Here is a 25,753-nt window from a genome sequence, read left to right on the forward strand (position 1 = left end):
CCTGCAGGCATAACCAAAAAGCTTTGAATTACGGTCCCCTTGTCATAGGCAACCGGAGTGTGCAGAACTCCTGAGACAAGGGTTTTTTTCCTATTGATTCCTTGAACTTGGATAGCACTCTTGGATAAAGGTGGTTTTCCAAGTTGACACCACACGCCATATGATAGTAAATTGTGTTGAGCTCCTGTATCCAATAATGCATTATATAGCACCTCCCTATAAGGACTCTGTAACTCAATTGGGTATCTTAGAGGTGGGTCAGATTCCAGTGCATCCTCCTCTGCTTCCTCGAAAAATACTTGCATAATTCCCAAGTTGGCTTCTCGTTGTCGCCTAGCACGCTATTAACGTTCTTTGGCTTCGACTCGCTTGTATCTTTTTAAGCTCAGCTTGTTCTTTAGCTGCCTTCTTTTGATGGATTGCATGTAACTCCTCTTGGCTCAGGGGGTCATAGTATCTTTTGAATTTACTCCCATTAAGGAATCCAATGGTTTCAGCTCCGTCGAGAGTCTCCACTCTGATGGTACCTTGCGGGGTAATTTCACATACTCTATACGGTCCCTTACCAGCATATTTGAGCTTCTTCTTTTCGTTACGCACTCCATACATTAGGACTTTATCCCCAACCTTGATGTCCTTGTCCTTCAGGTGGCGATCAAACGTTTTTTTTCCTTCTATCCTTCTCCACAAGGGCATTGTATACAGCCAATTGTCTTTCTTCGTTTAGCCGCTCAAGGATATATAGACGCTCTACTAAGGGATTACCATCCCAACCCTCTTGAGTAGCAACACGAAGACTAGGAATGACAAATTCCCACGGCATGACTGCTTCTTGGCCATATACCATTTTGAATGGTGTGCAATTATTAGCCACTTTGTACGCAGTACGATAGGCCCATAAAGCTGTCGTAAGCTTTAGATCCCAATCCGTGCGATGAGCTTCAACTGTCTTTGTCAAAACAGAGATTAATGTCTTGTTTGTACTCTCGGCTTGGCCATTCGCTTGCGGATAATAAGGAGTAGATTTATGATGGGATATCATGAAATTTGTTGTGAGCTCCTTAATCACATCATTTATAAAATGCGTCCCATTATCGCTCACAAGTTCAAAAGGACCGAAGCTTGTGATTATATTTTCAAAGAGGAACTTGGCTGTTGTCCTCGCATCTGCCTTACGTGTCGCTTTCGCTTCAGCCCATTTGGTCATATAGTCAGTGGCCACGATAATATAGCGAGATTGTGTGTTTCGGGCCGCTGGGCTAATCGGACCCACAAAGTCTAAACCCCACTTTTCAAATGGTTGGTTTACTTTGATTGGATGTAGGGGCATCTGATCTTTCCGTTGGGGTTTCTTGTATCGTTGGCATTCATCGCAACCCTTCACAAAGAGTGATGCATCTTGGAACATAGTGGGCCACCAATACCCTGATTGTAAGATCTTTTGCGCAGTTAAGTCTCCTGAGAAGTGACCACCGGCTACGCCCATATGTGCCTCTTGCAAAATGTATAGATACTCATCCTCTCGGGCACAACGCCTAAGAACGTCATCCTTTCCTCTTTTATAAAGAGTCCCAGCTATCAGGCAATAGGGTTCGCATTCTTTGATCAGCTTTCGAGCTAGATCTTTACGAAGCTCCTTGGGTGGAAAGCCATTAACCAAAAAGTTAACAATCTTCTCACTCCATTCAGGCATTGTCTCCACCATGAACAGGGAAGTGTCAGGTAAGTCATCATCAACCCCCGTAGGAGCCTCACCATTAGGTATGCGTGACAAATGATCAGCCATAACATGTTTTTTGCCAGGTCTCACAACAACAGTGAAATCAAACTCAAGAAGAATCAATAGCCATCGTGTGATTCTTCCTGTGGAGCATGGTTTGTTTACTAGATACAACAATGCTTGATGATCCACATAGAAAACAAACTTGGTGGTGGCAAGGAGGTAATAACGAAATTTCCTTACTGCATATATCGTTGCCAACCCTTCTCGCTCCGTAGTGGTGTAGTTCATCTCAGCATCGTTCAACTGGCGACTGGCAAAGCTAATGGGGTAGTCTAGCTTGTGTTCTCCAGGTGGTTGAGTTAACACACACCCAATAGCAAGGTTTGATGCATCAATATGCACATGGAAGAGTAAATCCCAGTTAGGCATTCTCAAGATTGGAGCACTTGCCAAGGCCTTCTTTAATAGCTCATAGGCACGGTCACATTCTTCGGTCCAAATAAACTCAATGAGAAGCTTATACAATGGTCGAGCTATCTCGGCGAAGAAGAGAATAAACCTTCGATAATAACCAACGTGGCCCATAAAGCGTTGGACTCCCTTGTAGTTGGTGGGTGGGGGCAATTCCAGAATGACCTTGATTTTACTCTCGTCAGTGGAAATCCCATTTTTGGACACTATATGCCCTAAGATAACTTCGTGTTTAACCCAGAATTGGCATTGGAAAGGATTCAAGGAGATGCAATATAATCTACACCTTTCAAATATTTTTCGTAAACACATCAAGTGCTCATCCCAAGAGGAATGAACACAAATATCATCTAAGAAAGCTTCACAGAAGTCCCTTAGATATTCCTTAAAGGCCGTGTTTATCAATCGTTGGAATGTTGCAGGTGCATTGATCAAGCCAAAGGCCATGATGCGAAAGGCAAACACTCCAAACTCCGTGATAAATGCTATTTTAGCTTGGTCCTCGACTGCAATTGTGATCTGATTGTAACCCGAGTACCCATCTAAAAAGCTATATGCCTCCTTGCCTGCCACTCTTTCAAGCACATGTTCAGAATATGGCAAGGGGTAATGATCCCTTCTGGTGGCTGCATTAACCTTTTTGAGATCAACGCACACTCTGAGTTTCCCATTCTTCTTTGGTATGATGACTATCGGAGAAACCCATTCTGAGTGCTCAATAGGGTATATGAATCCACATTTTACAAGCTTTTCAATTTCCTCTTGTACAATCTTTGCGTACTTAGGATTCATTGGGTAGGGACGTTGCTGGACTGGTTTAGCAGTGCTAATCATTGGAATCGTGTGTTGCACCACCGAGGGTGGAACACCCTTCATATCATGATATATCCAAGCAAATATGTCCTTGAATTCTTTAAGAAGCTTCGTAAGTGCAGCTTCTTCCGCCTTGGTGAGGTCTTGAGCAATAAAATCTGGTTTAGACTCCTCACCCGGATCTGCTAAGTCTATCTCCTTAACTACCGTCGCAGGGCCATCGTAGACACCGCTACTCCCATTGGTAGGCGTTCGTTGGGCTTTTGTGTAGACCACTTTACGTTCCCCTGTGGTAAATGATTTGAAATGCTTGGGTGCGGGGTGTAAGTCTACTGGTTCTTGTTGTGCCAGGCTTTTTTCTTTCAATTCCGCTTCCATTTGTTGCTGAGCCAACTCTTGGTTTTGCCGCCTTCTTGCAGTACGACTTAGTTTCGGCTTCTCTTCGATTTCTAATTGGGCGACGTCATGAGATTGCGGAATACACCACATGACACTTTGGAGGTATTGTCCCCAATTATCCGCTATTTTTCGATGAGCATCAATGGCTCCTACATAACTAAGCCATTCTGCAGTGGATCTTTCCTTGTTTATTGCAGTGCGTACATTAGCTCGATAGCGTTGGCGCTTATGTCTCGTTTTCTTCTTACCAAGTTTTTGATTTTTGATGACTCTTTGGGAGGCAGGATTGCGCATCCTGTGGTTTCTGCGGCATGCGAAGGATCATGGACTCTCTTACTCAAGAGGGGGATTGGTTGATGGAGTCCGACTCCACTGTTGGAGTGACTCAGTGTGGGGAGGAGATCCGGACACGAGGGGATCTACTTCAGGCCCAGGAGCAGTTTTATGGAGCAGTAAGAGGCAATCATCTTTTGCCTTGTTAGTGAGGTAGAGTACTGGGCTGCTTGTGATGCTGCTTGTGAGGTGGTGCGGCTGCAGAGGTTGCATTGCAGGATTGGAGGAACCCATGGTCATCCAGAGGCACTTTGTTTGAACAAATCATTGTTGATGACATCTTGCTAGAGTTCTATTCGACGAAGGACAGTACGGTGGACCTCTTCACGAAGTCGCTATCTCAGGATTTGCTCAGCGGCACCCAAGCTCCCTGTGGTTGGTCAGTCAGGAGCTGAGAGGGGGTGTTAGAAGTCATCTCCTGTCTTTATGTTGACACCAGGGCCTTTGTTGTGGGTGTGCCTGCCCTTGTAGGTGTTTTCTCATTTTTCCTCACTCCCTGTATTTTTTCCCCATTTTTCCTATTTTCTGTGGCATGGGAGGCAATCTTGTGGTGGCAGGAGGACCTTGAACTTGGCCAACTGCATCTGTGGATACACTGAAGGTGGCCGACTGTTTTGCACAAGTCGTGGACCTTCTTGATACTGGCCGACCCCCCCTGCCGTTGGCGTTTGTACATTTCAGTAGGTCGTGGAGTTTGTGGTCCTGTCGGTTGCCTTATAGGCAGGCCGACTACTGTTTGGGGGCCATATAAAATGGTCCCACAGCCCCTTGTCACATTTGTATCATTCCGGGATTCTTCTTGTGTATATAGAGCAGAGTTACACGCCTCTTATCTCTCTCTCTCTTGTGCTGTTATTTTCTGCATTGCGTTTTGCTCGTGTTCCCAGATCTGGTCATCATCTCCGTTGCGTATTCTGACAGATGTGTATGCGCAACTTTCCAATGATAGGGGTCACTTGCACTTGTTTTCCCACAAAAGCAGTCTCCGCGTCAATATGGGGTCCCATGCTCCCTACATCAATGTTCAATGCGGGTGCCATCTCCACAGAAATGAAGTTGTCTGCGGCACAATCATCAAACATAAAGAGTGCGGGCTGATCCTTAAGTTGTCCCCACGCTTTGCAAACCATCCTATGTTTGTCATCCTTACTTGAATTCCCTTGCACATCGGGAATGGCATGCACATTAGCCTTTTGTTGCTTCTAATTGTCCTTATTCTTGCGCTTAGGACATTCACGAAACATGTGATCTTGGTTGCCAGATGAGAAGCACTTACTCTCCTTGGTATATTGCTCCCTTTGCTCAGGAGTGAGGCTAAACTTGTGCTTTTTGTGAGAGGCATCCTTTGACTGCTTATTTTTAGCCTTCCCACCACTCTTTTTACATCTTTCGCAAAAGGTTTAGCATGCAAAAGATGTGCATTTTCAGCATGTGTGCCACTCATTCTGCCATGTGCATATGCTTATTGCCGAAGGCTTCAGAAACATGAGTGCCATGCCACTTGCTTGGCTAGTTGAACTAGGCCCTTGTCCATTGTGTGCATGGCTATCGATAGTGAATGATGGCTGTTCACACAATGCTCAATGCCCAAACGACCACAACCATGCTCTGATACCACTAAAACTACACCGACTAGGTGTGAACTTCCTTGAGCACCATCTCATGAACAATACACTCATCAACACTAAAATAAACTAGCCACAATACACATAATCACTTAAAGATACATCAATGCTCAAGACAATCTGCAAAAGAAAAGCATTGCATAGCACACCACCATTGGGGCCGCGAATGGGCCGACCCCCCCTCAATACTGAAGTATATTATTGGAGTATTTTATTTGTGTACAAAGTTCCAAGGGCTTGCTAGCCAGATAATCCATGCAATGCATAAAATGAAGACATATTACCCAAACAAGTATTTGTCGGTGAAGAATGTCGAAGCCGGACTCGTCGAATGAGTCAATACAACCAGCCCTGACTCCTCATACACTTGGAGTTGTGTGAACACGAAATTGTCGTTCTGAGACCACACACGAACAGGCGCTCTCGTACTAGAGCCTGGCTCGCATAACTCGTAGAGGAATGGGCTTGGTCCTCCCAAGTGTAGGCACACAAACAGGTGCTCACACTCTACAAGTACACGATCAAGTACTTGTAGAAGATCCGATACACAAGCTGGTACTATTAGGGTTTCAGCAGGTGCATCCGTGAGTATAGTTATGATATTTCAGCAAGTACAGCTGGTACAGTTTAGTGTTTCGACGACAGGTACAACAGGAAGTACAGTTTTGATTATCAGCAAGTATAGCTGGTACAGTTAGGGGTACAGCTGGCATAACATGTGCCCAGAGCATGTACAGAAGGTACGGTTAGGGTTTCAGCAAGTACAACAAGTACTGTTAGGGTTTCAGCAGGTACAGCAAGTGTCCACAGCAGGTACAGCCGGTACATAAGGTACAACAGATATACTGTTAGGGTCTCAGCAGGTACAACAGCAGGTGCCCACAGCAAGTACAGGTGGTACATTAGGTACAACAGATACTGTTAGGGTCTTAGTAGGTACATCAGGTTCCCATAGCAGGTACTGTTAGGGTTTTAGCAGGTACAACAGGTGCCCACAACTGAAAAAGGGAAGTGAGCCAAGGAGAGTTGGGCGCCAGCTTCTAGGACAAGGGAAAGTGTAAAGAGGTGGAGAAGAATGGGGGAGAGGAGGTGGAGGGGTCCAAATCCCTTGTGCCATATGGCACAGCCCACCGTAATTAATGGTGGGCACCTCCTTAAAGTGTCCACACACTTATGAGGCCTTGTGTGGGTGCCCAGCATTTGGGTTGGCCACACTTTTGACCTTGGGCCCCGGGCACTGACCGGTGCCCAGCTTTAATAAATGTGAACTGCTAAAGTTATAAAACTTTTGCAATCATAAACAAAGGGTTAAATGAATACTCACCACCTGTTCACATGCCACAAACCATGTCAGAATACAAGGCATTCAACCACAGGCTCACGCGGGTGGGCATCCCCAACCTGGAATTAGACACGTCATAACAGGCATTCGCACGAAAACAAGTCATGCGAAAGCAGTTTCAAACAAGCAGAGATGCATGCATATGCATTATGCAATGAAAATATCTCCCGTTTTTGGAACATGTAAATAGTAGGTCTTCGTGAGCATGAAATTGGCTCAATGGGAAGCCTAAACTGGGATCCTTGACAATGGGTTCCACGTCTTGGCCACACTACGGGTGACACGAGGCCTGGCCTCCCGTAGGTGACGCGAGTCCTAGCCTCAGTACAGGTGACACAATGCCCTCTGGCCTCCTGTACCTTGGCATGAAAATAGAGGAAGACCACTTGGGCGGCCAAATGGTGACAGAGTCCCAGAAAATTGTGATAGGAGAATCTTGTGCACAACATAAATGTTCTAGAATCTGATGAATCCACAAAGCTTCAGTCGTGGAGAGAAGGTAGGACTTATACTCAGCCTTAGTAGATGATGTAGCAACAATCCTCTATTTCTGAGAGTTCCAAGAAACCATTCCAGATCCAAGTAGAAAACAATATCCAGAAGTAGATCGCCGAGAATAGGATAGGAGAAGCTCTTCTTTTGCCTTATGTAAATCTGATCTGCTGAATAGCTGTTAAGTCTCTCTGATGGAGAAGGACTTTTTGTAAAGGGCTTTTAATATGGGTGCCAAATTATTTTTGCTATTAATTAATTAGTGAGAAGGGTCGACGAACCTTTGATTTTTTATTTGAAACCTTATGATGCTATTGAAAGAGTGAAGGCAATGTAGATTTTTCTAGACGTTTCTGGCTCTCTCTCTTCGATCATCTCTCTCTCTCTCTCTCTCTCTCTCTCTCTCTCTCTCTCTCATGCCCAATTGCTAGGGTGAGAGGGTCTCTCGCTCCTCCACCTACTGCCCTGTCTCTCTTGCCAAATTATTTTTGCTATTAATTAATTAGTGAGAAGGGTCGAACCTTTGATTTTTTTTTTGAAACCTTATGATGCTATTGAAAGAGTGAAGGCAATGTAGATTTTTCTAGACGTTTTTGGCTCTCTCTCTTCGATCATCTCTCTCTCTCTCTCTCTCTCTCTCTCTCTCTCTCTCTCTCTCTCTCTCTCACGCCCGACTGCTAGGGTGTGAGGGTCTCTCTCTCCTCTGCACCTACTGCTCTGCACCTACTGCCCTGTCTCTCTTGCCGCCGCAGTTGTGTTGGGCTCTCTCTCGCACACGGCTCTTGGTCTCTCTGTTTGCCAACGCATGTTGTGCTTGGTGCCTTGTCTCTCGGCTACTGCTCTCTCTGTTTGGTGCAGCTACTGGACTCCCTCTCACCCATGGCTACTAGTCCTTCTGTTTGGCACGGTAGTAGAGGGAAGGATGCTAAGGTTTAAAGCTTGGGCTTTGAACCTTAGCTAATTAGTGCCCGGGCACTAATTAATGAATATGTATAGTGACTAAATATATACTTAGCACTAATTAATGAATATGTATTTATATATAAATATTAATATAATATAATATAATATATATATTAATATTAATATATATAGGTCTTCTATGTTTAATATATATAAGTATTGTTCCCAAAAGAAGAAGTGGTCTTCTATGTTTAACGAACCCCTATCGACACAAGGTGGCTTTGTTCGTTGTCAGTAAAAAGATCGCTCCGCCGCCGCGATGGCAAACTCAAGCTTTCTTGCAAGGTAAGCCGTAGCAGCTCTGTTGTAGAATACAGGAGCCAGAGTCATTTTAGGTTTTCGATCTAAAGAAAACAGAACGGAGTGGCCAAAGTTAGGTTTTTGAAGTACATATTTGTGGCAAACTCTTGCTGTGTGCAGGAAAGAAAATTAGGGTTTTGAAGTGTGGAAACTTTTTTCTTTTCTTTCAGAGAACGGGTTCTTAGGTCTACTGTTTGAGATGGGGTGCGGATGAAGGGCAGCAAAATTGATGTTTTTTGAGGGTTTCTGTTTTGAGTTTTTGCAAGGAAGGTTTTAAACAATGTATAGACCAGGCTCAGATGTGCCTCAGTTTGGGCCTGTACCTGTAGCACCCCGTCCATCTGGAATGATTGGGGGGCCTTATGTATCCCCTCCTCCTCCCATACCTACTCCCATGCAAGGAAGGCCTCATGTTATGCATCAGTATACCTTTCCCCCTCCTGCTCCTCAACCTCCACCCCCTCTGCTCATACCGCCTCCAGCATCAATTAGGTCATCTCTACCACCCATGCAGCTGTCCCTACCATTAGTGCGGCCATCCCTACCGCTATTGCAGCCATCTCTACCACCATTGCAGTCATCCTTTCCATCAATGCAGCCTTCTTTACCATCAGTGCGGCCACCTTTACCACAATTCCAGCCATCTTTGCCACCAGTCCAGCCTTCTTTACCCTTAGTGCCTCCCTCTGTACCATCTATTCAACCTGCACTTTTTCTTCCTCCCTTACCACCCAGTCCACCATTTGAGAACCCTCCACCCCCTCCTCCTCATAGCCCCCCTCCTCAGCCCCCACCCCTCCCTAATCTAGAGGAATCGTCGTCTGCCCCGCTGATTTGCTACCTCCTGAACCTCCTAAGCCTAATGATCTTGAAATGCTCAAGAATATTGATGTCTTGGCTGCTTTTGTGGTTAAGAATGGCCTTCGATTTGAGAGCATGGCACGTGCGAGACAGGTAGGTGATCCGAAGTTTGCCTTTTTGTTTGAGAGTGATGCGGCACCTGAAGCTGCCATTGGGCATGCATTTTACAAGTGGAAGAAGCACATCCTGGCACTGGAACTAGGATTGGAAACTGAAAACAAAGCTAGTAACTAGGTAGATTCGGGGACATCTTCAGGACGAATCCGACACATAAAAAATCAAATAACTAGATGTTGAGAGATGGTCAAATAACTAGTCTCTTTTTCAGCCTTTTCATGGCTTAGTATGCCATGCACATCATACTCATAGACCCATTGGGTCTTTTGAAGATGTTAATTAATCTCTCTCTCTCTCTCTCTCTCTCTCTCTCTCTCTCTCATACATAAGGCAAAAGAAGAGCTTCTCCTATCCTAGTCATCTTACCCAATATGCACCCTTCACATACATGTTTTGGTGGCAGCTCTACATGAGGCATATCTTGTACCATTTTATGCCTTTGCAATATCATCAAACTGCCATAATTCACATGCCCAAACCTGGCATGCCACAATTCTGTCTCATGCATGGAAGGTGTAAGAGTGGTAACCACATGAGCATCATGCTCTCTCTTGTCAAACCTGTCAAGCTGATATAACCCATGGTGGTACAATGTGCCGGAAGTGACCAACGCGGAGCCACCTTCACGGTCTTTGACTGTGCATCTGTCGTCCTCAAAGTTCACTGCATATCCTCTTTTAGCAAAAGAGGAGACGGACAACACGTTCTTCTTAATCCTTGGCACATACAATACATCTTGAAAACATAAGTTTGCACCGTTTGCTGTTGCGAGGATCACCTCACCAACACCCTGAACTAGATAAGAAGAATTGTTTGCACATGTTACCTGCTTGCCTTCAAGGTAGCCATAAGCTTCTTAAACAAATCCCTCCGTGAGGTAATGGGCTTGCCTGCATTATTTTTAGCCTTTTGTGAAGGCTGTCCCGAATCAGTCTTTGGCTGAAAACTGTGTTTGGCTTTTCCCTTGTCCTCGTCTTGGGCAATAAAAGCCCCATCACTACCACGCATGCTGGAAGATTTGTTCTTCCGATTCTGCTCCTCCTGTGGTAACAAGCCAACCAACTCTTCAAACAAGATTGGCTCCGGGTTTCCCCGCATAGGTAGAGTGAGCGATGTGTGGAAGTTTAAGTAGGTTTCTGGCAAAGATGATAGTGTTCTGGAAACCAGCTCCTTCTCGAAAATGACCTCATCAACATTGAGCAGCTGTTGTCGAAGATCTTGGATCTTGGTAAGATGATCAGCCATACTATCACCATCATTCATGTCCAAGTTTCTCAAGCTCTTTCTTGAGAAATGCAACCTTGGCCTCGTCTTTGCCTGATACATGGTTTCAAGTACATCCCAAGCTTGCTGTGAGGTCCTGCAAGACCGAATATGCAGTATGATTGACCGCTTTATTGACAAAGCAATCAAAGCCATCACTTGGGTATCGCGAGTATCCCATCTCTTCTGGTCTTGTGAGGGAGGAGTGGGTATTGTTGCAGTATGACTGAATGATCAACTTGAATGATGATGACAACCAAGTTATCCCCGTGAATGCAAAATGGACATTAAGGCATGTGTACATGTTCTTGGAATTTCTATTAGATGCCATACCATCAGACTTCAAATTTAAGGTAGATGGTATTATGGTGGAAAGAAGATCCAAAAATACTTTTAGTTGTATAAAATGTCCGTCCCCTGTAATTTTGAATTTTTCTTAATATAATATAAATTTTCACCCATTAATCTTGTCTTGTAGTTTCATTTTGTAAAATAGTTTTTCAACATTATTAAGACAAGATGACCAATGTTAAACAAGAAACTCAACTCAATATTAATTTCACATATTATATATTTATTGCAATGGTATCTATACAAATTGGTTGGTTACAAATTGTGAGAAAAAAATACTTTTTACTCTTACGGCTCTTGCTTTGGCTAATCGGTGTCCATAGAAGCTGTGGTCTCTTCGGATTCCTTAGTGCTGAGCACCATGGCCAGGCGTGTTAGGTGCTATGTCAACAGGGCGTGCATCTTCACTTGACATATAACCCCATAATCCTTTGGACACAAGAAGATTTCGGACCATGAAACTCCAGAGGGATTAATTACTGCCATCCAATTTGTCCTCCTGGTACAAAACCCCGAATATATCGATCGTATTTCTAGCCATTTTTTGAAATCTCTTCACCGAGAGAGATGCAAACACGTGCAACCAAATATGCTGTAAAATTCACCTGCGGCCAAAATCCCAAATGCATCGGAGTGCAATTCTAGGCAACCACAGAGTCCTGTGCAAATGTTTTGCTCCGAATACAAGGCTGCAGATAAGCAATGTTGAAAATCCCCAAATTTCTGAGCACCAATGGGTTGATTTATGTGTCATTGACAAAAGCCCCAAAAATCTGTGTACCAATGAGCTTTAATTTTGTGATTAAGCACTGATTTTCAAATTTCTTTGTCTTGTAATTGCAATTGTGCAATTAAGCACAAATTTTAAAAAATCTCCAACTTTTCTCTGTGTCTTGCACCCTAATGTCGCAATGCAATGTTGCCTGCATTTGATTTTTGCAATGACGCAATAAATTCACGAAAGCCCCATGATTTAAACCAAAAATCAGTTACTTGGCCTGAAGTAACCCTGATTTTGCAAATTTTTTGCTATTGCAGGCTGTTTGCTGTCGGCAATGGCGGGCTGTCTCAATGATGGCGGGCTAGAGACATCGAGTTGCAAATGACGACAAGCTTCAACTGCGAGTAGACTTCGGGCTGGACTGTGTAGACGGGCTGGATGGCCGATGATTGTGCAGATGGCACAATGCTGGATGACGGTGACTATGTAGATAGCAGATGTGTTGCAGGTCTCGGCGGGAGTTGGAGTAAGCGATCCCAGCACAACAGACGGCATGAAGAGAGCTGGGTGACGGTGAGACTGGACGGCACAGCAGGAAGCCCTCTCGCGATGGCGACAAAGCTATTGGTGAAGAATGCCGGACGGAACGAGCTTGATGAAGATGGTGACAGGGCTGTCGGTGGATGGGGATGCCTGCCGGATGTATCGACCCAAGATATTGCAAAAAATGGGTACTTGCCACGTAAGGTCAAAGTGTGGCGGGGCTTAGCTAGCCTCTGCCCGTTGCGGTGCAAGCTCAATCGATTGGCGGGGCGATGGTGGAGCCCTCCCCAGTAGTGCCACCCGAGCTGGTGGATGAAACGGGCGGCAAAACACGAGCCGGGCGGAGCCCAGGTTGCAGGGAGCGCAGACGAAAATCTATAGTCGATGGAAGCGCACAGAAGTCGACGGAAGAAACGTAGGCTACGGAACCCCGTGAACAGTTGGAAGGGAGATGACTCCAGCTTTGATTCCACTGTTAAGTTAGGGTTGCACAGGAATGAGGCACACACAGAAGTACAGCCACAAACACTCTCAAGAGAGAGAGAGAGAGAGAGAGAGAGAGAGAGAGAGAGAGAGATGGTGATTGATGCTCACACAAAGAAGATGAGATACAATGTGTGGAGCAAGAGGGTTGACTCCACAATATCAAACTACAAATGTGGTGTCCGTTCACACCTAATACCCAAGGGAAAAAACCCAAAGGGAGAAAAGTGCCCTTGGTTGGCCTATGTTCACATGTGGCACTACTCATAGCATATGTGGCATAACTCATAGCATATATGCCAATATGGGGTCAGTGGTGTCAATGGAGTTGGAATCAGTTTCCGGAATCAAAGTGTTGCAAGGTCTTTACCTTAGCAACAAGTTTAGCAGTAGGGAATGTCATGTGCACACTCTTTGGATTGCACGATGACAAGCTGTCATCATGATCATCATCATCATTACTAGCAGCACATAAGCATCATAACCATCATAAGGAGGGCATGGGACTCTCGGAAGCCTTCAGGGGTGTCCAAGCAGCAAGTAGGATATCACTAGGCAGTTGACTGGCAAGTGTGGGCAAGCATAGAAAGAAGTGCATCATTTCAAGATCTTATTCCTAAATATTTATCCAGAGCTGGCCAACAACAGCATGTGCTGGCCGACCAGCACCTCAAGCATCATATATAAGAAGAAGACATAAACCAGCACGATCATCAAGTTCATTCATCAGATCTTGAGGTCAACATCAGAATGAAGTCAACATCAGCATCAACTTCCTAAAAGGTGAATTTGGGCATGTTCCTGGATTCATCTAGGTATATAATCCAGCTGTATTAGCGGACATGCAGATTTCACATTGTGAAGTTTTCGTCCGAGTTGCGGCCAGTTGATATTGTGCTTATTCTTTCTATCTTTAGCGGTGCACTATCAACTACTTATTTGCTGTACGAATTCTTTCAATTTGCTACTTCCCTTAGTGCTAGGCTTCATTATGGCTTTGCCGAGCATCTCCAGAGGTTTGACAAAAACTCAGTACAAAGGGCTTTGTGTGAATATATGTGCTTATGTGTGTGTGTCTGTGTGTGGAGTGCGTGTGTGAGAGCATATCTTGATATAGAGTTCTACACCCACTATTGGGCACTGATGACGTTAGTGGGGATATTGTAGTATCTAGTCCATACTATGCATAATGGAGTTGATAGTTATATAGTCTTGCGGGTTGACTACCATGAGTATATAACATGCACGTTCCTAAAAGGTGAATTTGGGCATTTTTCTGGATTCATCTAGGTATATAATTCAGCCGTATTAGCGGACATGTAGATTTCACATTGTGAAGTTTTCTCCGAGTTGCGGCGAATTGATATTGTGCTTATTCTTTCTATCTTTAGCGGTGCATTTGCCCTATCAACTACTAACCTCACGAGGTGAACCGGGAAAAATTGGTGAGAATAGCACCCCTTTTCCGACGACGGAACAGGATCGTAACCAACTGCTTATCGGGGTGGGGTTCTGCTGTACTAATTCTTTCTATTTGCTACTTTCCTTAGTGCCAGGCTTCATTATGGCTGAGTCTGCCTTGCATCTTCGGAGGTTTGACAGATTTTTGGTATGCATCATAAAGCTGTGAATCAACAAGATCATTGTATATATAGCATGTTTTGGCGATATACAGTAGATTAGGTTTATCTCTCCTTCTCTTTTGTGTCTTTGCTAAACATAGGATTAGCGCTATCTTCTTTGCTTAGCGTTAATCATGAACACGCTTCCGCAATGCATGTTACATTGGTATCAGAGCTTAGGTCATCCTAGGACAGCCCTTAGCTTATGTTTGGTGCATGTTGAATTAGGGTTTTTGACATTAGGGTTTGCGTTTTAGGGTTTATGAGCAAGATTAGGGTTTGCATTTTTGCATTAAATCTGCGTTTTTGCATCAGCTTTTTGCTCATTTTCACAATGTATAGTGCTAGAAAGTCTAGTTTTCAGCCTAGCATGATTCTAGGGAGTTTAGAAAGCATGTAGAACTCTAGAGTTAGGGCTTTTGGGTTGATTACAACAGAAAAAACAGCAAAATAATATCATCAGTTCAGAGGCAATGGACGATGACTTTCTCAAGACTTTGTAGAGTCATCGGGGACGGGAAGATGAACGATACAAAAGGGAACAAGAACGCTATGCTCAGTATGAACAAATCATCGTTGGGGCCAGGTTTAGGCAACAACTCATAGAAGAGCTTCAAGAAGAGGCACGTCAAGGCCCACTTCTATACGAGCAAAGATGGACATAGCTTAAGGAGACACGGGCACAATTCATGGCAGCATCAACAAAGGCCAAGAAGGAATCACCTAGGGTTGTGAAGCAGCCCATGACCGAGAGCGTTTACCCAACGAAAAGAGAGCTTCTAAGACGAGAGTTCTCGGGAGACGTGATCACAGAAAGAGGTGTTTCTGAGCATGTGCCATTACCCGGGATGCACATGCCAAAACCAGAACCAGAACTAGAACCACACATCGCGCAAGTGGATCTTTCCCAATCCTATTTGGAGGAGGATGAGGTCAACTCAATAGTTCCCAAGGAGGTGGATCTCTCCAAATCCTACTTGGAGGAGGATGAGGTCATCTCGACAGTTTCAGAGGAGTTTTTAGAAGATCCAAAGACCAAGCCAGAGAACTTGAAGACTAAGTCAGAGAGCTTGGGGATTGAGCCGATGGATATGAAGTGTAATCTTCAATTGGACCAGAACAGAATTGGAGCAAAGGTGTATGGATTACCCTAGTGCTACAAGCTTACCAAAAGGGGATGTCATGTATCCCAATGCTCATAGACATGTATATTCTCATTAGCAAATATATGGGCAGATTAAGGGGCAGATTTAGAGCAGATTTTGCAGCCCTACAAGCTCCCGGAAGTGCCCAAGTCATAGCCCAATGGTTGGGACACCTTTTGGGCATAGTTTGGACACAAAATATGATTGTTTGGACAATGTTTTGTGGAAAAAATAGGCAAAACCGACTTGATTATGAATTCATTCAAATAGGATCATTAGGCATTTATTAGAATCATCATTCAAAGATCAAGAGGATCCATTTGTCAGACTCTGCAAGGCAACAAGGACACAGTGGTGGATCAGCAAGAGCTTCTCTTGTTTGATTGCAAGGATCTTTGGTATGCATCATGAAGCTGTGAATCAACAAGATCATTGTATATATAGCATGTTTTGGCAATATATAGTAGATTAGGTCTATCTCTCCTTCTCTTTTATGTCTTTGCTAAACATAGGATTAGCGTTATCTTCTTTGCTTAGCATTAATCATGAACACGCTTCCGCAACGCATGTTACAATCTAAAATTCATCTTTACCTTAATTAAGTCAATTAAGGCTGTGACTACTACAACCCTCGTCATGTAACAATTATCTGGCTTCCTCGTCACAGTGTACTTCCCAGGCATCCAAAAAGAGTATATCTCCCTCATTCGGTTGATTGGACGATCAGTTGGAGAGGTGATGGAATCCCTTTAGACAACTGCTTCCGTGGTAGCCAAGGTAGCAAGGATTCCATCCATTCGTGTATGCATAGTCTTGCTGAAGGCTCTTGGACAAAACCCTCGCCTCTTTTAGCCTATTGGTGGTCTTGTTTGTTTTTCTTCATGTGTATGTAGTAGTACCCTATATGCCTGCGATATCGATACCTCTACTGTAATGGATGGAGCCCTGAGTGTGCATACAGCCAGGTGAAAGCAGAGTGGGCTTTCATAGAAGGTAGGATTAGGGCTCACTTAGCTCGCCTCTGGCCCTAGACAGACAACGACTACCCCCCCTCCAAACTGTTCCCAAAAACCCTCCGAGTAGAGGGTGTGCCGAGCAAGTCTCACTCCTCCCATCCTTAGCCAGATTGATTGTATCCTAGAACCTTCATGGGATGGGCAGGTCGCGTTTCCATAGTCAGAGAGGGATTCTTTTCCAAGAGTTGCAAAGAGCGTCTGTAGTGTTCTTGATCTCCCTAAACAAACCAAGGTTAGTCTTAAAACCAAGTCATGAGGTAACATGCTAGATCACCTCCCAACTGTAGGTTCTGTGGATCGAACCACCCCTGAGCCAAAGCTAGGACTCCAACACTATCCCATAGGCCCGTGTCTAACTCTGGCATCCCATACCACTAAAGCTTACCAGACTCCAGTAGGCCTTCGACACGCCAACCTACGTACTCGCCATGTGTGTGGCATGAGCATGTGTTCTCTCTTGGTCCAAGCTAGATTGTTAGTGGGTAATCCGCACAACTATGTCTCAATAATAACCCAAGCCTCACTTATATAGTGATAACTACGCCATAAATAGCTAACTCGCTTTAGGGAATAACACAAGTCAGTCCTCTTCTTGGCAAAACTCAACTAGTTTACCTCCCCATTCTCCTTAAGGCCTTTAACTTTTCCTAATCCCTACTTTCGTACCTCCCACCCTCACTTGTACCAGGTTACTGCTTCACCTTGGACAATACAACCTCACCGGGGAAATTCTACATGCTGTAGATCTTGGCGTCCCATGCCACCAAGACATATCCCATATAAAACTTCCTTTAGACAACAAGATCGAGTCAAGGTGATCAATCCTTTCCCAGTCCTTGTCTTGATGCGATTATAACTCCCCTCGTGTCACCTTTCAGCAGGACGTACCCGTAGATGCGGGAAAGTCTTGCTTGGACGGAATCACACCTTTTGGTCTCCTGCTTTTGGTCTTGAGGGGAATGAGGGGGGTGTGTGCATCTTAGTTAGTAATGAGCAGTTGATCTCTTCAGCAGTATTGGATTTTGGCACCATGGTCCAGGGAGGGCCTTGTGGGTCCGCAAGCCCCGTAATTTTGGAACCCTTTCGTTAGGATGCCTATTGGCCACCCCTTGTGCTCAGTCTATTAGATAGTGGGTGAGCTTTAAGATATAGTGCATGTCCCAAAGCACAACAAGTTTGGCAGAGGATTCTTTGCCTTTACACGACAATGTAGGCTACTCGGTGCATTATCACTTGGGGGGCAGTAGCCTAGGTAACATAGAGTGGCCCAACTGTGTTTTATGAGGAGAGTGAAGGGAGCATGCTCTGCTACTATCCTACTCCAAGATAGAGGAAATTCCTACTCCCAACCTATCTTCAGAGACCTTGTCTCTAGGCACTTGTCAGATATGGGAGATCATCAACAACATTGTTACTTGGCATATAGGGTGGGCCCATTGTAGCGAGGCCATTGAGGCCAACAACGCACCCCCCCGTGCCCCCCCGAGCTGAGACAATCTGTTCCATATGGACAGATATTATTCACACCCTTTGTGGCAAGTGGGGGAAGCTTTGGGGTGGATTGGATCGCATGCGTAGGTGGCGAGATATATTAGGTACTTTCCTTTTGAGAGCAACCAGCCATGGAGGGAACCACCTGCCGTAGTTTTTTCTCTTCGCCTCCTTTTGAAGATTTTGGGCATGTACATTTAGCCTATGGTTGCTTTATCTAAAACTAATAGAAGGATATTTTCCCTGGAAAAAGAAGGGGGAAAACATGATGCATGGCCATTCACTTAGCCATGCAAGGGAATCACAACTAGATCCGAATCACGGAAAACTTTGAAGCATTAACCAAGGAGATTAACCTAGGATGATTGCCGCAAGGCAATCTTGAAGCAGTTTATTCCTGTGAATTATTACCGTACACTAAAGCAACAATGGGGGGGCTTTGCCTAGAAGCAAGGTGATTGTTAAATATTAATAGTGATTAATGTGGGAATAAACCAATGCTAGGTCGTTGTGTAAACTAGCATTCTAGTGTGTGTAAGCTTAGGTTTCAGGAAAGTGACTCTTGAGAAATCTAGCATTGTGAGGAGAGATGGCACAAAGAGGATCTAATATTTTTGGGTATATGGCCACTAAGGATAGAATTGACGGCTCTAATTATTCATTGTGGAGCTTTATGATGAAAAGCTTGTCGATAGCCAAGGGGTTATGGGAGATTGTTAGTGGGGATGAACCTTGTCCTCCAGGCTTCCTCAGCAAGTACTCTAGTGTGTGTAAACTTAAGTTAAATAAAGCGGCTCTAGTGCGTGTGAACAACCGTTAGTGTGTAGGTTCATTTATGTGTGGGAACAACCCTTAGAAGGATCTTATGTTAGCAATGATGTGTAAAGGTGACACCTCTTAGAGACACTTGGCGTCATGCCTTGACATGTGGCATGTGTGGTGGTAGCATATGCACACACCTTGTAAAGGGGTCTCTAACATGGAATGACGAACTACTGCATCGAGATCACAGGGTTGGTGTGCACGAACATATGCGTGCAAGCATGGTTTCAAACCATCCACAAAGCGCTCAACATGCTCCGACTATTGGACGATCCTCGAGAACACGCGTAGAAGCTTCGAGAAATGTGCCAGTGTCACCATTTGGTCCATCTCCATTTCTGGAGCCACTTCTATGGGACTGTCACTCCATAGAGTGGCCAGATTTGTACCATGTTCACACGTGGCCAGGCCAGTGTCCCATGTGAAAAGGGTCAGTCATCTTGTGCCACATGGACGGGAATCAGTTTTGTGCTACCTGTGTGTGACCAGTATTGTGCCATATGGACGGGAGCTTGTTTGCTGTCACCTGTGTATGACCAAGATTGCATCTTACCTATGGGACTATCACTCCATGATAGGATCGATATTTGTGTCGAGCTTTGTCCATGGGATTATCACTCCATAGGAAGACCCATGCCAGGATTTGTGTTTTGTCTATGGGAATGTCACTCCATAGGAAGACCAGGACTTCACGTTTCTGTTGCTCCAGTTTTGTGCCCGACAAGAAATTCTTGTACAAGTTTCATGAAAGGGAGATTTCGTCCATTACATGTGTACATGTATTCATGTTTGCATGCATAAACTTGTTGGGCAGTATTCTGACACCCTTAGGTGGTGTGTAAAGACCCTTATATCTGCTATCCACATCGCATGTCACCAGGGCTACGCAACCTGCCCCAATGCCATCTTTTGTCCACAATCCCCCCATACTCACCGCTATCATTAGCTCCTACTCCCTGTCCATCGACTGTCCGTTTGACTCGCAAAACAGCCATCCATTTGAGTTGCAATGCCATTCGTCCAAGTTGCCACTGCCGCCGATGCCATGTTCGTCTCGCCTCTGCACACTAACTATGCTATTGTCATCGTTTTGTGAGCACCATTAGCAACAATCAATACTCGGACATTGCCAAAAGATGTCACCCTACATCGATATACGCTCGAGGGAGAGTTTTTAAAATCCAAACTTATCTAATTTATGTGTGAGTCAAGGGTTTTCTACCCTAGAAGTCTCATGTGTGTCTCCCCTCGTATATGTGAACACTTGTTTGTGTCCATAGGAGTGTGTGTGGGTGGACAACCCCTAAAAGGGTTAGGTTGCTAGTAGTGTGGGTGGGTGGACAACCCCTAAAAGGGTTAGGTTGCTAGTAGTGTGTAAACACTCTCTTATGAGTGGATAGGATAAGTGTTCCATGTGCTACTTATCTAGTGTGTATGTAAACACACTAGGTTGCTAGTAGTGTGTAAACACTCTCTTATGAGTGGATAGGATAAGTGTTCCATGTGCTACTTATCTAGTGGATAGGATAAGTGTTCCATGTGCTACTTATCCTATCCACTCTATTATGAGTGGATAGGATAAGTGTTCCATGTGCTACTTATCTAGTGTGTGTGTGTGATTTCTATGAGTCAAAAGATAGAGCTACATGTCTATAAAAGGTGAAGGTTATTACATCAATAGAAGCAATCATCAAGTCGTGCAATACTCTCTCACTTGAGTTTTGTCACCTCTCTCTCTCTCTCTCCCCCCTTAAGATTCGACTCCCAACAAGCTAAGCTAGTCAGCCCTGACATCCCATACCACCGAAGCTTATCCTAAGGGACCCTCAGCAAGATTGCCTATGAACCACCATGTATATGGCAAGAGTAAGACTACTTTGGTCTAGGCATAGACCAAGTGTCAAGTATAACAGTCTACCAACACAATAACCCATAAGTCACTTAGTGAGTACTACTACCATAAATAACCACTAAAATATCATCTAAGAACACCACAAGGAACTTCCCAAAATAATCTCGAAAGAGATCATTCATCATCATCTGCTGAAAAGTGGCATTCGTGAGTCCAAAAGGTAATATGAGAAACTCATATTGACATAATGTGTATAGAAACTTGTCTTAAACATCTTCCTCAAATATACATATGTGGAGATAAACAGTATGAAGATCAATCTTCGTAAAATAGACAGCACCCTGCAACCTATCTATCAAATTATTTATCTTGGGAAGAGGATACTTATTCTTAATCGTAACTCTATTCAAGTTTTTATAATTTACACACATCCGCCAAGTATCGTTCTTATGCTTTAAAAGCACTCGAGCTCCCTTGGCAGATTTACTCTTGCGTATCTGTCCCATCCTAAGAAATTCCGATAATTGCCGGTTATCTCATCCTCTTCTAATTGGCTCATCGTGTAAGGTGTGATGCTCACAAGCTAAGACCCTAGAAGTAAATCAATCTTATGATTCACCGACCTACAAGGTGGAAAACCATAAGACAATTCAACAAGGAAGACATCAACAAAATCTGCCTTAATGCCCTTTGAAGCCTTTGTCTCCCAATCATCCATTTTGATTATATTCAAACTACAATTAACAATAGATAAATTAAAACTACAATTAACATTAGATATATTAAAACTACAATTAACATTAGATAAAAGGGGATCAAGAACACATTGAAAAACTTGTCATAATCCAAATTTCCAATTATATTATGAAGTTCTGTTGAATTTACAAGAGTAGAGGGTGGAACCGCAAATCATCCTTAAGACATATTAGAAGACCCTCCATAACAAAGGACAAAGTACGACCCTTCCAATTAACATGAACACCATGGCTGAAAAATAATTCTTTTCTTACAATAACATCAACCTTATCTAGATTCATAATCAAAAGATCTAGGGGCTTGGTAGGCAGCAAGGCAAGCTCCATCGATCTAATGGCAGAGAGTTAGAGCTCCCCTCATTCGTACCTACTGTCGCCATCACTTTAGTGCCCTCCTGTCCTCTGTGTGCAGCCAGGCAAGATTGGTTGTAGACATATGGCATTGATCATGAGGAGACATTCAGTTTGGTTGGGGAAATCGTGAGAGTGGTCATTGCTATGGCTGTAGAGGTTTGGTCTTTACATCAGATGGATGCAAAGAATGCATTCTTGCATGGTGATTTGCTTACATGATGAAGCCACTAGGTTAGATTTCGTGTGCAGGTTACGCAAAGCCTTGTATGGCTTGAAGACTGAAGCAGGCACCTAGACCATGGTCAAACAAGATCGGGCAGTGAAAAAGAATAATAGAGAGATAGTGCTAAAGAAAAACTTTTGCCCCATCGAGTAAGAAAAAAGATAAGTTGGAGTACAATAGGTTTCCTCTATTCAAAATTAACTGCTTTTTATAACTAAAAACCTGTAAATTTTATAGGTTTTTGTAAAGACAAATTGGTGCAGTTCACGATCGAGTTAAGGGGATAATCATCAGAGACCTGGTGGACTGTGCGTTCTTCATTCTACCTCAAGGTGATCGGCATTAAAAATAATGTTGTAAAAGGATTAGCACCACATTAACTCCCCACTACTTTACATGGCACTTCCCCTGTTCCCTCGCCTCCCACCCCAAAATACACTACTTGTGATCTTACACAACACCTAGGGTTCACTCTTCCCTATTATAGCAATCCTCCCATAGCTACGGTTTTTCATCCATGGTTGGAGAGAGAACAGTCTCCGGATATGCTCTAAAGACGCTCTTCTATGAAAGGAGAAAATCCATCACCCAGACCTTCTGGATTCAGGCCAAGAGGCTGCTTTTTAGTCTTCCAAGTTCCAAGGTGTGAGGTGGTATGGGAAACCAAGGACGGAGGACAGCAGGCATGAAAGGAGAAGACGGCATGGTTGAATGTGCAAGGAGCAGTGTTTGTGCTGCTGCATATCCAACGTTGCGATTTCTTTTTAATCCATACGTTAGAGGTTTGGTTTACGTTGTGATTTCTTTTTAATCCTAGGTTAATGACTAGGATAGGAGAAGCTCTTCTTTTGCCTTATGTATGAGAGAGAGAGAGAGAGAGAGAGAGAGAGAGAGAGAGAGAGAGATTAATTAAGAGAGAGAGAGATTAATTAACATCTTCAAAAGACCCAATGGGTCTATGAGTATGATGTGCATGGCATACTAAGCCATGAAAAGGCTGAAAAAGAGACTAGTTATTTGACCATCTCTCAACATCATAATGACCATGTGGATAAATGTGAGAATACAATATAAGATAAAGCTCATCCATCCAAAATATGTAAAATAGGGGAGTATGATTCTAGGAGGCTTGCCATGTTCACTACTCATGGTGGTGGGCATCCCTTTGTCGCGCTAAAGAATCTCCTCGACCTAAAGGTGCTCCATGGAAGGTTGTGGTGGAAAAAAGGCTTGTCATCATGTGATCACAGTTCATGGGATCTGTTTAGGGTACCTCTAGGAGATTGTGATAGGCAATGTATTGGTTTGGTATGGTGGTTCGTCCTAAGGAGGTCCTTGGTTTCCAATGCCTCTCAAGGTGATTGCATGGTGCTATACCCTCTGGTATGTAGTAGACACTTGTGATTTTCTTTTGTGAGGTGTCCTAGGGCTCGACGCATCTCTCTCTAATGAGAGTCTCTATGCATGCATAGATCCATTACGTAAAGTCCTAGGTAGCGCTGGTCATGATCTTGGTTAGTGTGTCAAATCCCTCTCTAAATAGGCCATGAAATCTCCCTTGGATCTTATAGTACACTAGAAATTTGCATAGGCATCTACAAATGAAATACTTCTCTTTTGTGAAAGCACTTACCGAGAATGTAAAATGTGTTTGTGTAAGTATGCTTCTTTTTGTAAATTCATATTGCACTGTATACAGTCTCTTTTTTCTTTCGAAATTTCTAGTGAAATGGATTTAAATACCCAAATTTGTGGTAAGTCTTACCAAAATGCTTATGTTCGATTTGCACCTTTTTTTTTATAGATTTTGAAACGATATGGAAAACTTGCATGAAGCTAGAGGAGAGGCTCCCGATGTGGATGCATTTTTCAAATCAGCACCAAATTTAAAGGATGAGGAGCTCATACAACGAATGGTGAAAAGATTTGTTGATCTGCATTGTGAGTTCTCCAGTTTCTTGTGTTACATCCGCCCAAGTTGTTTGTGTGTGTTCATGCTTGAAAACCCTTTGTGAGTTGTCCAGTTTCTTGTGTTACATCCGCCCAAGTTGTTTGTGTGTGTTCATGCTTGAAAACCCTTTGCAGTAATGAGGCACAATTTTCTTATGCACAGGTGAAACACAGAATCGTCTAGTTTGCGTGACATCTGGAGGCACAACTGTTCCCCTGGAGCGACGCTGTGTCCGCTTCATTGATAACTTCAGCTCAGGGAATCGTGGAGCTGCATCCACGGAGTAAGTTTACATCATTCACCTTGTGAATCTCTATTGTGCTATTTTTAAGTTGATCAAACTGTTCACATCATGCTTTGCTAGGTTGGGAGAGGGGAGCTTTGGAGGAATGTCTATTGCTTTACAGAGTTTTTGGCTCCATCTGTTGGCTTTCATTGTGGATCAAACATGATGATGAAGCTCATGATTAAGGCAACATTAAGCTAAGCAAAAAGGGTTAAGACTAATCACATGGGATTAGAGTTAATGGGGCAACATAATGACATCATAACGATGAGAAAGAGAATGGGAGTGTTGTACTCTTCCATTAGGTGTGAGCCTCTTATATAGGTTGGAGTACAAGTGATTAGGACATGATTAATCCTTAAAGCAAAAGCTTGAGAAACCCTTGAAGTGAGCAGTCATTGCTTAATTTGAGGGAAAGTGAGACCCTTCTCCACTTGAGCTAGGTGCCTAGAATATGCTGATTTAGATTCTCCTTTGATCATAGTTTACCAAATGTATGATAGTTATGAGACCTATGAACATATGCCCATATCCCCAATGTCACATGTATGATATTTTGGTGTATTATTTCAACACCTTTTACTAAGATAACAATGCTAGCTCTAGTTACTCTGACAATGATGACCATCCGAGTGCCCATAGGTAGGTCTTACTCATGGTGGTTTATAATACCAGAGGATGATACAGATGCCAGGAATCTAGTTATGTTTACAGTCACTCAGGATAGAGGTGTGACTACAGGTAGGTTGGCCCTAGCTAGTCTAAGAAGCCCATTTATCCTTAATGTAGATGGCCTCGGAGGAGGCTGCTTCTTTCTTGCTCGAAGATGCTTTCTTCTTGGTCTTGATCTTCTTTATGTCAATGTAGCTCTTGATCTTCTTCATGTCGATGTAGATCTTGATGTAGATGTAGCACTTGATCTTCTTTATGTAGCTCTTGATCTTCATCCTTGATTTCATTGTGTTATGAAATCCATGTAGGCAAAGATAAAACATTTTCTTAATGTGTTCATAAAGCCTTACATGATGATGATGTTCATCCCTTTCAAACGATAATGCAAATATACATAAGGGGGTCTTAGTCTTATTTATGACCATCGTATTGCCCTTGTATAACTGATTAATGAGTATGATCAATGATTTATATGATGCATACAAGCTCATAAATTCCATTGTTCCAAAAAATGCTAATGCAGATTTATATCCTGTTTTAGATTAAGGAGTTGACCACTCAAATCAAGGGGCAAATTTAATTTGATGCTTCACAGAGGTTTAGCAGCATCTAAATATGTAGATCCAATCACAAATGCCCAAAAAAATTGTAGGTCATTAGCACTAATCAAAGTATTAGTGAAAGCAATTTTTTGTTAACTGTGCTGTGCAGAAAATACCCTGATTTGTACAGCATCGTCGAAGAGGTAAATCAACGGGCTTTCT

General features: G+C 43.6%; 1 protein-coding gene across 2 annotated transcripts in view; it reads left to right on the forward strand.

Moving 5' to 3' along the window:
* The first annotated feature begins 8,341 nt into the window (after window positions 1-8,341).
* COAB (4-phospho-panto-thenoylcysteine synthetase) overlaps window positions 8,342-25,753 on the forward strand; it is a 65,840-nt gene continuing 48,428 nt past the window's right edge. Inside the window, exons 1-3 of one of the 2 annotated variants that reach the window (XM_086799969.1) lie at window positions 8,342-8,446; window positions 23,885-24,021; window positions 24,194-24,314. In XM_086799969.1, the coding sequence (XP_086656095.1) occupies window positions 23,898-24,021; window positions 24,194-24,314 (245 nt within the window). In that variant the 5' untranslated portion in view covers window positions 8,342-8,446; window positions 23,885-23,897. Of the gene's footprint in view, window positions 8,447-21,729; window positions 22,413-23,884; window positions 24,022-24,193; window positions 24,315-25,753 lie in introns of those variants that run through there. The other variant, XM_086799968.1, reaches the window with a different exon arrangement.

The sequence above is a fragment of the Cibotium barometz genome, chromosome 7 (genome assembly GCF_041138505.1).
Source record: "Cibotium barometz isolate CiBa-2024 chromosome 7, ASM4113850v1, whole genome shotgun sequence".
Taxonomy (NCBI): domain Eukaryota; kingdom Viridiplantae; phylum Streptophyta; class Polypodiopsida; order Cyatheales; family Cibotiaceae; genus Cibotium; species Cibotium barometz.